Below are 14,469 nucleotides of genomic sequence, written 5' to 3'. Positions count from 1 at the left end.
GTTTGATTTAGGTCACTGCAGGTGGTTTAAATCACAACCATTTTTCTTTATGTCAAAGGTCATTGTTTTGTAGCATCTTACTAATGCCTGTAACCCTGTGTTTCTTGCGGCTTTGTATCAACCAAAACTTTTTTTCAACATGGATTTCTTCCCACCACCTTTGTGACAAAGCCAGATTGTGTGTGTGTGTGTGCTATGGTTGTGATATTTTGGTACCCTCCCCTACCACAAGTTTTCATGCCCAGACATTCAGCTTTGGAGTAAGGCCAGTTCTGGATGGAGGCCAGCCGTTCTGCCTTTTTAATGATGGACTGGGCTTCAAGGTGTGTTCAGTGCTCGGGAAATTTCTTGTGCCCGTTTTTTTCAAGTGTGTGGACTTTATAATGTGACATTGCAGAGTACTTTCCATAGATGAATAAATATCAAACGATTATCCAGTAGGGGGAAAAAAGGTAGTTAAATATATTCTTATGGCACCATATTGCATTATATGCTTTTCTTTTATTATTCTAAGCTTTGCATTTCATTGCATTTTTTTGGCCTTCACTGGACACAGAGCAGCTCCTCTGAAGGTGACATTAGACCACTGCTACCTTAAATCCCCATTAAGTGAATATCTCTCTTGGTGGAAGAGCCTTTGCATTTCCCTGAGCCTGCGAGCTCTGACACGCCAGGATCCAAACGTGCCCCGGCAAGTCAGCAGGGGACCAGAGAGCACATTCTTGATCCCAGCCGAACGTCTTTAGCCAAGCCCACAGATTTTGTCTCATAGTGTCTGTGCATGTTAGCATTGCTACTGCATTCCTGCTCTTATCTCCCCCCGAGAGCATCAAAACTCACGTAAGAGCCCAGCATCTGCAGATGCGTTGAGGACTCCAGCATGTACTGTCTGGTTATCCTGGACCGGAGGAAGCCTTTATGAATGGAGCCCCATTCAGGAACGCATACCCTGTCGCTGACGTGCTCATACCCGTCCACTGTTATTCCGTTGCAATGATACAAATGCAAAGGTTGGTCAGCGAAGGGTTTGCTCCTGCCCCAACTAGAACCAAGAAGTGATTAAGAAATGCCTGGCACGTGGATCTCAGAACATCTCGTTTATGCAATGAATCAGTTCATCCAATTCATTCTGAAAAAAAGGACTCTGTTGCACGGGCATAACTTTTTTCTTTTAAAAGCCAAAAATGTTGTTCACTCAACAGACTTGGTGGAAAGCGACACCAAGTCTGTGCCAGCCACGCCCTGGCCGCCTGCCAAGGGCAAGTTCCAGAAGGGAGGCAGAGAGTCCGGCGTAGGCGTGGCCCCAGCACACCTCTGCTGATAATAGGTCACAAGTTGCTGAAGACAAATTACAATCATAAAATAAAACTTAAGTTGAAACCGTACAAAGGCTGCAAACACAGCTCGAACCGCACAATGCAACGCATTGTTCTCACTAGCGCCGAACGTGCACGTGGATGCAAGGCAGTGGAATTTATTATGATCCATGGGTGTCATTTCTTGCCAGTGCACAGAAACGCATTTACAAACGTATAACGTTGGGTTCCCGTGTCTGTTCACGGCGCAAAATAGGCAGAATTGTTTGCATGGATTTTACACGTAAAATTTATGCTGTTTTGTTATCTTCCAACACTTATGCGCAACTAAATATCTACTGCAAATAGTTGTTTTACGTGCCAGACTGGTGAAAGGAGAGGAATTGTCATGTGACTGCAGCCGTGACTTGCATGTGTGGGTGTAGAAATATGCGAGAGGCCAGTTATGTGACTCCACTATGCCAGTCGGCATTTGCAAAAGAAATGTGTGCGTGTGTGCCCGCGCGAACAGAATAAACTTATTCTATGCAAACCCACGGTTCACTCCTCTGGCACGTTTAAAAATGCAAGAAGAGAAGAGATCAAAGCCATTTTTAAAACTTTATTATTTTAATAAAACAAAAATATCATTTCACATGTCATTTATAGAATGGCACCAGACACAGAAGACTCTGAAGGTGGGCAGGGCAGAAATTGTGCTTGATTTGGTGATTGGTCAACACTCTCGACATCTCGTCTTCAATTTTTTTCCCCCCCAATTCCTCTGAGAACACAGACACACACGCACGGGATGACTGGGGCGCCCGTAGCTGCGGTTATGCGAGGCGTTAAACGATTAAAGCCGGCCCTCCCTGGCGATCACACCCTTCCCACCCACTTCATGCGAAGTGCCCTTAAGATTTAAGCATGTGCATACAGAGCGAGGAAGCAAATACGAGCGCAGAGCAGGAGAGAAGTGGGGAAAAAAAAAAAAAAAAGAAAAAGTCCATCCAGGAGGATCCGGGGCGGTGCACCTTCATTTCCCCTTCACTGCGTTCTTTTCCTGTTCGATATCTGAAAGACAAGGGAGGCGGCGGTCAGTGAGAGGCCAAATGCCATGCAGCTTCTGTCATGAGATGAAGAGCCACTCATTATTTGGGTAGAGAGGAAAGGATGAAGGATGCCGAGCTGCGCTGAATAAATTCAGTGCTGGTTTTTCAGGGACGCGATCAGGACCATCCAAACGGTTGGATCGTGCAGAGATTCCTGCAGTCGATGTGACAGATGGCGTTAGTCACGGCAAGCCCCCCCCCCCCCTCGGGAGGCGTGCATGTAAGAGAGAGTTCCCCTGGTCTCCTCCGGCTGCGGCCCTGCAGACTCGTTCGTTCGGAGAGGTTTCGGATAGTTTACCGCGTCTCGCGCTCCCGCTTGGAGAAGGTTTTTTTTTGTGCCATTGAAAAACAAGTCGGGCCGCAGCGTGAGAGAGAGCGCTGGCTGCTCGCGAACTCTTGCGCAACCAACGCCCCGACAGATCCTGACAGGGAGAGGAAGCGAAAAATAAAAAAAAAACAAAAGTCTCCCCCCTCGCCTCCCACCAAAAGAACCACTCAGCGCCACTCCTTAGTGTACTTAGGAAGGAAAGAGGTGAGTGGAGGACACCGGCCCTATTGTTTCCCAGCAAAACACACTCAGGTGAGTCAGGACTGGACCTATGAACTCCACTCCTCTCACCGCACCACCGAAACGGCTGAAAGCTTAGGCCGCCGTCTGGGCGTGGGTCAAAGGTCGAACGGTGCCACTCACCCTCCTTAGTGGGCAGGGTGTTCTTCTCCGCCGTGTGGGTCTTCTTTAGACACTTCTTGTCGAAGGTCTCCACCTCCTTGTTGACGGGGTTGTTGTCACTCATTTTGGTGGGTGTTTTTCTGCGGGACGAAAAAGAGGTTGAGAAGGCCCATTGCGCCAAAGCTCTGATCTTATACATCCCGGACGCAGGTACGGTCCCCGTCCTGCTCTGCTCTGCCCTGGACCAACATTCGGTTACGTAACCAGCAGCCTGAACTCTGGAGCCTGCAGGAACCGGGCAATAATCGATGAAGGTGGATTACGGACCACCTGCACAACCGGTTCACCGCTGCGGCGCATCGGTCTCCGCACAAGCAGGCCTGGTGGCCAGGTTTTTTTTTTAATTTTTTTTATCTTGGTGACATCGCCTGTGACAGAAGCCTTTTGTCCTGCTGCGTTGAGGAGTAAACACGCTCATGCAAATACCGAACGTCTAGCGGCTCTATCAGGAGAACTTATCTGGCGGCGCCCGTTGCGCAACGAGCGGGCGCGTTTAATGTCACCAGCGCACCCCGCGCACCCCAACATTCAGGCGAGAAGAGCCGCGGCGCTCGGCACCCACGTAATCCGCAGGTGACTTTTACGCAGGGCCGACGGGTCACCCCACGCTGCCGTCACCCACGCGTGACGTGGATGCTGAGCGAGAGCGCGGGACGCGGCGCGGACGTGGAACGTACCCGGTGGCGTCCTTCAGCTCCGCGCGGAACGTCTTCGTGAAGGAACCTCTGTAATCTGGCGTGGGAGGTGCCCCGGTTTAAATAGTAAATCGCAGCCTGCTTCCCGTCAGCATGGAAACCAATCCCGACTCCGCCATTGGCCCAATCCGGCCCCGGCCGACGACGCCGATTGGCCAAATCCGGTCCCGCAAATGAACCCAGGCCTGATACGCCTTCCAGACGGGCGAGAGTTTGCGAAATATCTACGAATTAGGGCAGAGAACATAAATCTTGGGTGTTTCGCAGACTACGCGCGGTCGAGTGTGTTTGGCGAATGATGCGTTAAGTGCTGAAAAGATTATATAAATGTATTTGTGTGTAAATATGGTTTTGGGGTCACAGCACAACCTTGTGGCCACAGGCTGTAACTGCAGCTTGAAATAATTGAGTAAACATTGAGCAAGCGAGTACAGGGTTTCTGCAAGATTTCTGACACCTTCCTTTTGCATTAATAAAACACTAATAAACACTTGAAAATATATAAAAGAACATTGGCCATTAATTCACAGCTCATCTATGGTCTCTTTGCTAGTATATGACTGGAGTGTTGCACCATGAATCCAGAGTTTCTCTGTTTTAATATCGCGAACACCATAATTGGAATTGCAGAAGATTTGGTGCACTTTGGTAGTAGTAACTGAGTGATAGTAACTGAGTAGTAACCAACCAACAGTTTTTAATTCCACAGTGTATTACATAGTGCATTTTCAAAATCTTAACACACAAATGAAATGACTTTTCACATGCATAAACAGATAAAGGATGTGTGCACAAATAACCGTAGTTTTTGTCCGTGAGACAAAAGACAAACTGTTTGGCTGTATTATTTTGCAGGAATTTTCATTTTATATAACTGATCAAATACTACTATCGTTGTACAATCAGCAACCGAGCTGATAAATTAATACATTTAGCCTTTTAATTGGAATATAATGTATTATTCCATGTGGGACGTCATATGGGAAGCCATGTGGAGTTTTTCTCCAGATAGTCGTAGACGGCTGTTGTGATGCCCCAGCTGATGCAGGACCTGAGGATGACTAGTGTCCCGCCGCGGTACAACCGCGCCACGCTGCGCTGGCGGGCCCGCCACAGCCCTCGAGCGCAGGCCCGCACGCCCCCACCGTCGCCCCCCACTCTGGCCTGCATGTTCGCCACCAGCACGGACAGAGGATAGAGGGGTAAACTGATGGCTACGGAGTTCAACACCCCTGAGAGGAAGGAGGAGACCACCGGCGAGAAACCCTGAGTACTTAGGGCATCGCGTACGGGGTTCTTCAAGCCAAAGTAGAGGCCACTCCCCACGCTGTTTCGGACAAGGATTGGCGTCAGGCCGCGGTAGAAGCCTTTGGCCGGAGTCTGGGATTTAAGCCTGCTGATGATGCTCCTCAGGGTGGGCAGGGTGCGGTGGTTGCGTTCGTTCTGGAGCACGTTCTGCACCCGTTCGAATGGTGCAAACATCAGTGCCTCCACCGCCCCCGTACCCACGCCTGCCACGGCCTGCAGGAGCACAGGGGGCGCACGCCTCTCCCCCAACGGGGCAATCCTCTGGAGCAGCGTGCCCTGGAGGCCAAAGAGGAAGGCCCCCTGCAGCGTCCTCACGGCCAGAGGCGGGGCCACGCCCCGGTACAGCTTCACCGGGCCCTCCTTGCGGAGCTGGAGGACAGCCTCGCGTACCAGCGCGCTGTGGAGCTGCTGCCGGAAGAGAGTCTTGTGGACGGGGAACGTGACGACGGTCGCCACGAGGCCGGAAAGGCCACCGTGCACGTAGCTGCGGGACTGCATCGCGGAGGCGTCCTCCTTCTCACCAGCTCCAGGGCTCCTTCCCATCTTTCCCCAGTGGCGAGGAACGTCCCTGTACTGAGGATTGGGAAGTCAATGATTCCGCGCACTTTTTCATTGAATGGTTGGTCATACCAAAAAAATAAATAAATAAAATAAACATTTCAATCAAAGTTAATGAGACAATTTAAGCATCAAAAATAAAAAAGTTTTATATAACATAATCTTAACAGTATTATTAATGTATATCGACTACAGCCGCCATCAAACAGATGCAACAGAAAGCTGGTTTAATAAGGAACCCGTCTTCCCGATCGGACAAAGACCCTCTCTGGTGCGTCTGGCTCAGGTCAGCCGTACAAACAGGACATTTCGGTGACATAATCTACGTTGTTTTTTTTTTTTTTCTAGTTTTCCAAATTAGTGTTTTAATATTTTTTTCTTTCTGAGAAAGACTGTACCTTCTCTCTGACGGGAATCGACGAAATCAGCGTCAGCGCGTCCGGTACCCGGCGCTGGGTGTAGCGGCCCCGCCTCGCTGGAGGAGGATGCTGGGCGAACCGGGACGCGACGTGTAGAAACAAGGTGCGAGTGGAGGAGAGTAGAGGGTCGCGTGAAGACGCCCCATTATAACTAACGCGGCTGGTAAAGAATTTAGGAAATGCTGGTGTTTTTTTTTTGTATTTATTAGTGCGTCTCCACCGCTCGCTGCCAAACAGCAGGTGGCGACGGAGCACCGAGCGTCCAACACCCAGCCGCCACAGAAGAAGGCGTGGCAGGATTTAGGCGCGAGAACGTCCCCATAGATATGACATACACGCAAGATGCAGCGTTAAACTGTGGAAGCGAATGCGTCAACAGAGCCGCCATCTTGGGAGGGGCTGACGCAACATTTAAATGCATGAACGTCTGTCAGGGCCAAGGTGCAATACAGAATTAAATGACCATAAACCGCCAAATGTCTGGAACGTACTTACGAATAAATTGATAGAGAAGCGGTTTTTGAAAACATAGCTTAATTTTATGTTCAAAGTGTACTCTGCATGTAATAATAAAGTAATAAAGTGAAGTGATTGTCATTGTGGTACACAGCAGCACAGCACATGGTGCACACAGTGAAATGGGTCCTCTGCATTTAACCCATCACCCTTACCCATCACAGCAGTGGGCAGCCATGACAGGCGCCCGGGCAGCAGTGTGGGGACGGTGCTTTGCTCAGTGGCACCTCAGTGGCACCTCACCTTGGCAGATCAGGATTCGAACCTGCAACCTTCTGATTAAAGAGTCACTGCCCCAAAACGTAGGTATTTTGTAGGTATTTTTTTTCATTCGAAATAAAGTTAGACCTCACCTCTACTGCATGCAGAACAGTGCAAATACAAGCACCTCAAAAAAGGCCAGCAATGTTCACTGAAAGAGCCTGGCACTCTTCATGTTCAGCCCTGTAGCGTGACCACTCATACATTTAAATTTACACTTTTATCCAAAGCAACAGGTATTTGTCTGGATTTATAGAGAACTATAGACCATGAGCTGTACACAATACATTTTTCAGCCAAGGAAAATACTTTTTTTTTGTTATATTAAATATAAAAGATGAACATCTATCCACCTGCTTATTTGGAAAAATGACTATAGACAGGGCAGGTCCATGAACAGAGGCCTTTAGTATAGATTTGTCAAGAACTTTAATATTTACAGGTGTCGGAACAGAAGCTGTGCCTTTCCTATGGGGGGGGGGGAACGACACCGTTTATTTCTTATATAGACCATAATCACATACAGTACGTCTCAATGGGCTTTGACAGGTCCTACATCTGACAAGACAGATACTCTGGCCTGTAATGTGAATAACATTAGCTGTCGAGCAGAAAAATACAAGATCATAACAATTCATCAGTAAGATTTTTTTATGCATTGATTCTTCGTTATTACAGCCATAAGCAGCGCAAAAGAGCAGAAGTTCAGCATCTTCACAAAGAAGCGGGGTTGAATGAGCTTGGAACCCCGTCCAAACATGCCGATGGTATTGACGCATGCTGGGAGGCTGAATGCAACAACTAGCATATATATCTATGGAAGGTATCCATCAGTGTTGCCAGTCATACCATAATTATCCTAATTTCTGTATGGCACAGTTAATCAATAAGTGGCTGGAATTTCTGCAATAAATGGTTTAGTTATGTGGTTCGAATTGGTGTCAATATCCGTATATGCATAAACAGCTATGGTGCAAACAACTTAAATTACGAGTCTCTGTGTGTGTTAAGGTTGTAAAAACTCCTCCAGGGTAACAGGGGCGGGGCTCAGCATTCTCTCGAGTATGCTGGAGAGGAGATTTCTCTCACAGGAGCTGAGGAACAGTTCATTCAATACTGAATTTGGTTCTGCACTCATTCATTGTTCTAAAATAACATCACACCGGGCATTGCACCATGCTTGCTGTTGTATGTACTCAATTTAAAACCGATCAGCTTAAAATATAAATACCATCTGAAGCCCAAGAAATGTCATCAGAGCTCTTTTAATAAAGTCCAAAGTCGAGCTTTCACAGACAAGTAAGCACATGTAAAAAGAAAAATCTGATGCAAATTCATTCAATCTGTTTTAATCATTCGTACTAAAAAGAAAACTGCTAATCACATTCTTCACAAAGGCCTTCAATGGCATGGTCAGCTACATGTCTCAACGTTTGCACTTTTGACCTTTCAATAACCTTTGACCTTTCCTATAGAAAAAGAAAAATGAAGACTAAAAATAAATAAACAAACGTTTTCACCACCCAGCTTTTTACTCAGATCTGTAACAGCTGCAACAGTACAGAGAGACAAAGTTAAAAGCTCAGAGTCACTGGAGGTCTGGGACTAGGCCCCAAAAAAAAGTAACATATGAAAATAATAACGTTTGAGTATTATCTTTTTTTAAAATGATAAAGGAGCACTTTGAGCACACTTCAATGAAAAGTTGGCCTTTCATCACGACTGGTTATGACAAGGGTGGATGTCAGTGAGAGAGTGAGACGGGCGAGGTCGCAGGGGGCAGGTGAGTGGCCTTGTGTTACAATGGCACGTGGCTGAAGAGGTAAGACACCGACTCGCCGTTGTGAGTTCTGCGGATGGCCTCAGCTAATATCATGGAGATATCGATCACCTTGAGGGAAGAAAAGCATTTACATCGCGTGTTAATTGCTGCTGGCACAGGAAATTAAAAAAAAAAAAAAGAAGATGTTTGCGATCTTCAAAACCTCTTACCCAGCCCCAAAACTTCCATTTACTTCCATACCAAACCACAGACAATGTCAACTGCTTTAAACAGTGAAGTGCCAGACCTGTATTTTAGGGCAATGCTTCATCTTCTCCTCTTGGGGGATTGTGTTGGTGACAACCACAGCTTCGAAGCATGCATTGTTGATGCGTGAAATGGCAGGGCCCGAGAAGATCCCATGGGTCAGGATGGCGTACACCTTGGTGGCACCGGCTGAGATCAACCTGTTGAACCAAATGAATATCGATAGCATGATGCTCTTCCCATTTTGACTAGGGGTGGGAATTTGACATGTTAATTGTGATTCATTACTTAATTCATTTTCTAGTACACCGATTACATTAATCAGGGCTCACGCATCTCAAGTGCACACGCTCACATGCCAAACACGGCATTTGCCACGCTTAGAAATTATTAATTTTTACAGCGCGTTTTACAAACCAATCAAAACGTGTGTAGCAGAGGGAATCAGAGCACATGCGCAGATCAAACAGCGCCTCCACACACAATCTTATTTATAAATATGTTTTATAGAATATTCGCACTACTGTACGAAAGTACCAGTGAAAAAAAATAGTTTGCAATTTTGTAACAAAACAAACCAATGTCAAACACTGATCAAATATAGAAAGTGAAAGTGATTGTCATTGGGAAACACTGCAGCACAGCACAACGAAACGTTTCCTCTGCATTTAACAAATCACCTTGGTGAGCAGCCATGACAGCCTCAGCCCACACACAACCAGCAGTGAGGGCCCAAACATCAGTGCCAACCTACTTGTCGGCCGCGTGACATATGGTTCCGCAGGTGTCGGCCATGTCATCCACCAATATGGCCACCCGGTCCTTCACGTCCCCTACCAACACCATTCGATCCACCTCATTAGCTTTCTTCCTTTCTTTGTGAATGAGGGCAAAGTCTACGTTCAGCCGGTCTGCAATGGATGTGACCCTGTGGATGGAAAAGCAAACACAGGCAGCCACGCATTAAAACCCACAAAGGCCTAGAAACAAATTAGTTGAGGCCACAGCGAGAACTGCACCGACCTTTTAGCACCACCAGCATCTGGAGACACGATGGTGCAGTTCTTCCATTCAGGAATATTTTCCTTGATCCACTTGAGGACAGCAGGTTCGGCATAGAGATTGTCTACCGGGATGTCGAAGAAGCCCTGGGAAACAGAATCGTTAATTGCAGCACGCACAATAACAAGCACATTGCAGGAAGGAACTTCTTCCACAGAAGACAAAAAAAAATAGAGTCGGTTTTAAATAAAAGCAAATAGGAAAAATAATGCGTGCTAGTTAGCTTCAGCGGTTAATTTGCATACAGTTCAAGTAGAACTGGTTGTCACATCCCCTGCGCTGAGAATAATTTGCATGCCACATAGCAACGAGACGTTCTGCTATCCAAGAACAACAAATGACCCCAAACGTCAAATGCAACATATATTCATGTCCCTGCTACTTCAGAGGTAAAAAAAAAAAAATCCCTTTGCAAATGGAGTTCAGCAACTGCATTCGCACCATGAAACGCCCATTACGCCTATTCTTTTTCTTACTTTAAGCCAAGGGTCCATTTCTGTCACATAGCACTGGTAGCCACACCCACCTGTATTTGAGAAGCATGAAGATCCATGGTGATGATGTGGTCTGCCCCAGACACAGACAGCATGTTGGCTACCAGTTTGGCGGAGATGGGAGCCCGGCTCTAAACAGAAAAGACAACAATGACATGAGATGGTTGCATTTCACACCTGTATACATGAGCAGGTATGTATATAAAAATAATAATAATAAAAACTTAATGTTTTATCATAATGTCTTAGTTTACATTTCTATTTAAAAATACCTTTTCACTTAAAACTGTATGTGTATATAGAGTATCAGATTACATGATCATTACAGTGGACACCCTGCAAAGAACTGATTTGGTCCATCCAGTCAAAGTTATTGTCTCAGCTATATATGTGTGTGTAAAATAAGGTGGCTCCAGTTTTACAGTTTCAAAAATAAGCATATTAATAGAAACGCTCATGTGACATCACTTCAGAGACTGATGCAAATACATGCATTTAACTTTCCACTAATTACAAAATTACAAAAAAAAGTGCAATATAAAATAGATAATGCACAAAATTAAATTAATCATACACACAAGAAATACCGATTGTCTAATGAAGACAAAATATTTCCAATATTGCCAACGCAAGTTCGGTAGCAGTGCAGGGTGTTGCGACGATGGAAGCTGGATGGTGAGGCGGTGCCCCCTACCTTATCCTTTTTATCTTGCCGGGCGTAGGGGAAGCAGGGTATCACTGCCGTGACGCGCGATGCTGAGGCGATCTTGCAGGCGTTGATCATAATCAACATTTCCATCAAGTTGTCATTGATCTCGCCGCAGCCACTCTGGACAATGTAGACATCCTCCCCTCGGACACTCTCGCCGATCTCCACACTGCAACAAAGATGCAACAAGTTTAAGTTAATATTAAATAGATATCTTTTTCAATTCAATTCATACGACTTAAAAGACAATTGCATTCAAAACAAGTGCATTTGTGGGCGATAACGTGTTATGATGAAATACTTGAGCACGCGTGGCTCCTCGCGCGCCACAAAAACACGCGACTCGAGCGGTTAAAAAAAAAAAAAAAAAACTCAACCCGTTGACGTAAACGTACTTCTTGCCCAAGTGCATTCTGGGAGTTGTAGTGCTCCGGGAGCCGCTTCGCCCTTTCCACCAGCGCGGCAGAAACTACAAGTACCAACGGGGCACGCGGCGCCCTGCCAACGTCCACGGCCCCCGAGTAATAACGGGCACAACGATGTCGGACCAAAAATAATTGCCCTGGCCGCGGCCGCCAAGCCTCTCACCAAGTCTCCTGGTTGCTGAATTTCTTCGTCACCACCTTCCCCAGTTCGAGCCCGAGGCGGTCGGCGATCTTCTGGGACAGATCCTGATGAGAGCTGCCGCTGAAAATCTTGATGTTCGGCATTCTCGCACCGTCCGAGGTTTCGCTTGGGCTGCAAAGAGAGCGCTATGGCTGTCTGCAGAGCTAAAAAGACTCCCGCTGCGGTTACTTTGGTGACGGTTGCACTGACGTCCACTGCCCTGCTAGGTAGCTCTCCTTCCTACCTCTCCGCCATCGTAGTCCGCGTGTGTTGCTCCTCGGCGGCGCGCGAGATCTCACTTTAGCCCGGCCCCGCTCCCGTGACGTCACACAACCGCTTGCGGCCAAATGAATAAGGGAAGAAATGGAGAATTACACCCCGCAGAGCAGTCGTCGCGAAGACCCCCCCGGCCCCTTCATCACCAGTCCGAACGTATTGTGTTTATCTTAGCCCCCGACAGTGCCTTTGTCGCGACGGCTGGCTTTTCCGATTAAAAGAACGGAACGGCTAAGGCCAGCGCTGCTCACGGAGCATTTAAACGGCGAGCACGCATCTTACACGTTCGCGTCCGGGTCTACAAGTCACGTCCCGGTGACGAGCAAAGCCGAGCGGGTCAGCGTGCAATGTGTGTTACTCCGTTTCATAGACCTAGATTCATTTTTTGGAGTGACGTCGTCCACTAGGGGGCGACGTCACTCCACGCAGAACTTAACGGGGAAGATCTGCTGATGCACTAGATACTCTACTAATGTGAATTTGGCCAGTTTTATTACTTCTCTAAAGCAATTGAAAAGGGTTTTTTATTTATTTATAATGATAGAAGTTTTCAAAATGACAGACTTGGATTAACAGACACAGCATTTCATTGGAACGTATTCCACTGGACTAATCTTTACATGTATGTGAATATATTTTATTCATCTGATGTCTTTATAAACCAAACAATTGTTTCCCATCTTCAAAAAAAAATACATTTCTAAATGAACCAAACTTTTGAATGGTAGTGTATATATGTTATGTTGTCCTATTTTATTATATTTATTTTACTGTGCATCTTGTGGTTTATCTTGTTTATAAAAATGTCTTATATCCTGTTTCTCGACATGAAATGTAAATGAGATTTTTTAAAGAATGTGACACACTTGTTTATGTCGACATGTCAAATTCCACACGAGCTTTTCTGAGCCATCTCTGGCCCAGGATTATGGTTTGCTGGTGTTATGCGGGTAGGAAGGGACGCTTGAGTAAACTGAACTTTGTTGTATCAGTGGAGGCACCCACGGCCCCCAAGGGAAGCCAGACTAAGTAGCCTGTTTTTTCGAGTTCTGCTACACAAAGCATTTCAACATATCATTTGTTTATGTGATATGATATTGCTCTGATTTGATCTGACCTGTCAGCACAGACGCTGTGAAGTATTAGGATTTAAATGGCAAGGAAGAAGTCATGTTAAATCAAATGAGGTGAGCATTGTAATGTAATACCACATTATTTCAGCGATTTCCAGGACAATTAAAAATGAAAATCCTGTATATTTTTTCCTGTGAAGCTTGGGAGGGATGCAATCCCACCCATTCCTAAAGTGTACCTTCTGATAACATTCAATTACATTAGGAAATACACAAATAATCTGGGCGGTCAGAGAATAAAACACAGAGATTAGACCCAGATCAGGATAAAGCAACGTTGAGACAATAAAACTCTTCACAGAATCACATTAATTAAACTGGTTATTTTAATGTGCAGCAACCTTATCATAATAGCTTTTATTAAACTAAAAGCTTTATACTCAGAATGAAGTGAACCAACCAACCCATGTCAACCCAGAGACGATTTTGCTTCATCAGATTTGATTTAGCTGAGATGTGCAGGTTGGAAGAGTCAGCTATTCCATTATTTTCAAGCAATTGTGGCCTTTCCATGCTAGGAAAAAGGAAGAAGATGAAACAGGGTTTTAATGTTTGATTAGAACTGCCCAACAAACACAAAAGGTGATGTGTGTGAAACAATTTCATTTTGGATGGTAACTGTGGCACAAATTCATATTTGCAGAGAGGCTTAGGCCTCCTTTAATCAGAGAACCCAAAAGTATATTATAAAAGTATATATATAAAATGAAGTATATTGGAGTGCATGGACTCCAATCTGGATGTGCTGGCGTCCGCAGGCTTGAACATATTGCACAGGACATTGCCTCGCCTAAAGGCTGCAAGTGACACGTACCTCTGGGAAATCAGGCTCCTCTGCTGAGTTTATTGCTGAATAAAGAGACAGATGAGCGGCTGTCCAGGAGCGGGTTCGATGCTGAGTCATGTCTTCCTCCCAGGTGTCTTTGCAGAGAATCCTTTCACTGTCTTTTCTTGTTTTTTTTTTTTGTTTTTTTTTATTACACTACCCTGCAAGTACTCCACAGGCACACAAGACACAAATCCGTTGTACCTATACGTGGGATAAACAGAGATTTATACATCTATTTGTGTTTCACAACATTTCACGCGAATTACAGATTCGAGTTTCATTGCGTTGTTGTAATGACCAAGAATGAACACTAGATGTCTCTATTGCTCAATAATAACATCTTTAGAGATTAAAACTAGTTTCGCTCCCTGGTAAATGAGCATTAACATAAATTTAAATGAACACAAACACAATTGATTGTTTAGACAAAAAAACAA

The 14,469-nt window shown here is 45.7% G+C and overlaps 3 protein-coding genes and 1 long non-coding RNA gene across 4 annotated transcripts; all 4 read right to left on the bottom strand.

The window, feature by feature from the left end:
• Window positions 1-1,902: 1,902 nt before the first annotated feature.
• Window positions 1,903-3,972, bottom strand: tmsb1 (thymosin beta 1). The gene is made up of 3 exons (XM_028960275.1): window positions 3,815-3,972; window positions 3,099-3,217; window positions 1,903-2,369 (listed from the first exon to the last, which is right to left on the bottom strand). The coding sequence occupies exons 2-3, from the start codon at window positions 3,199-3,201 to the stop codon at window positions 2,332-2,334; spliced, it is 141 nt and encodes a 46-aa protein (XP_028816108.1). The 5' UTR covers window positions 3,202-3,217; window positions 3,815-3,972; the 3' UTR covers window positions 1,903-2,331.
• Window positions 3,973-4,767: 795 nt separating this feature from the next.
• Window positions 4,768-5,683, bottom strand: LOC114768548 (solute carrier family 25 member 53-like). Its single transcript, XM_028960903.1, has one exon. It carries the CDS (start codon window positions 5,681-5,683, stop codon window positions 4,808-4,810), a length of 876 nt encoding a protein of 291 aa, XP_028816736.1. The 3' UTR covers window positions 4,768-4,807.
• Window positions 5,684-8,140: 2,457 nt separating this feature from the next.
• Window positions 8,141-12,448, bottom strand: prps1b (phosphoribosyl pyrophosphate synthetase 1B). The gene is made up of 7 exons (XM_028960029.1): window positions 11,777-12,448; window positions 11,174-11,357; window positions 10,512-10,610; window positions 9,947-10,071; window positions 9,678-9,851; window positions 8,964-9,123; window positions 8,141-8,785 (listed from the first exon to the last, which is right to left on the bottom strand). Exons 1-7 carry the CDS (start codon window positions 11,896-11,898, stop codon window positions 8,693-8,695), a joined length of 957 nt encoding a protein of 318 aa, XP_028815862.1. The 5' UTR covers window positions 11,899-12,448; the 3' UTR covers window positions 8,141-8,692.
• Window positions 12,449-13,511: 1,063 nt separating this feature from the next.
• LOC114768520 (uncharacterized) lies at window positions 13,512-14,301 on the bottom strand. The gene is made up of 2 exons (XR_003743072.1): window positions 14,018-14,301; window positions 13,512-13,717 (listed from the first exon to the last, which is right to left on the bottom strand). It is a non-coding gene; the product is annotated as an uncharacterized LOC114768520 (long non-coding RNA).
• Window positions 14,302-14,469: the final 168 nt, after the last annotated feature.

This window comes from Denticeps clupeoides, chromosome 18 (assembly GCF_900700375.1).
Source record: "Denticeps clupeoides chromosome 18, fDenClu1.1, whole genome shotgun sequence".
In the NCBI taxonomy this organism is placed as follows: Eukaryota; Metazoa; Chordata; class Actinopteri; order Clupeiformes; family Denticipitidae; genus Denticeps; species Denticeps clupeoides.
Note: the sequence above shows the minus strand (reverse complement) of the source record. Positions and strands in the feature narration are given on the sequence as shown.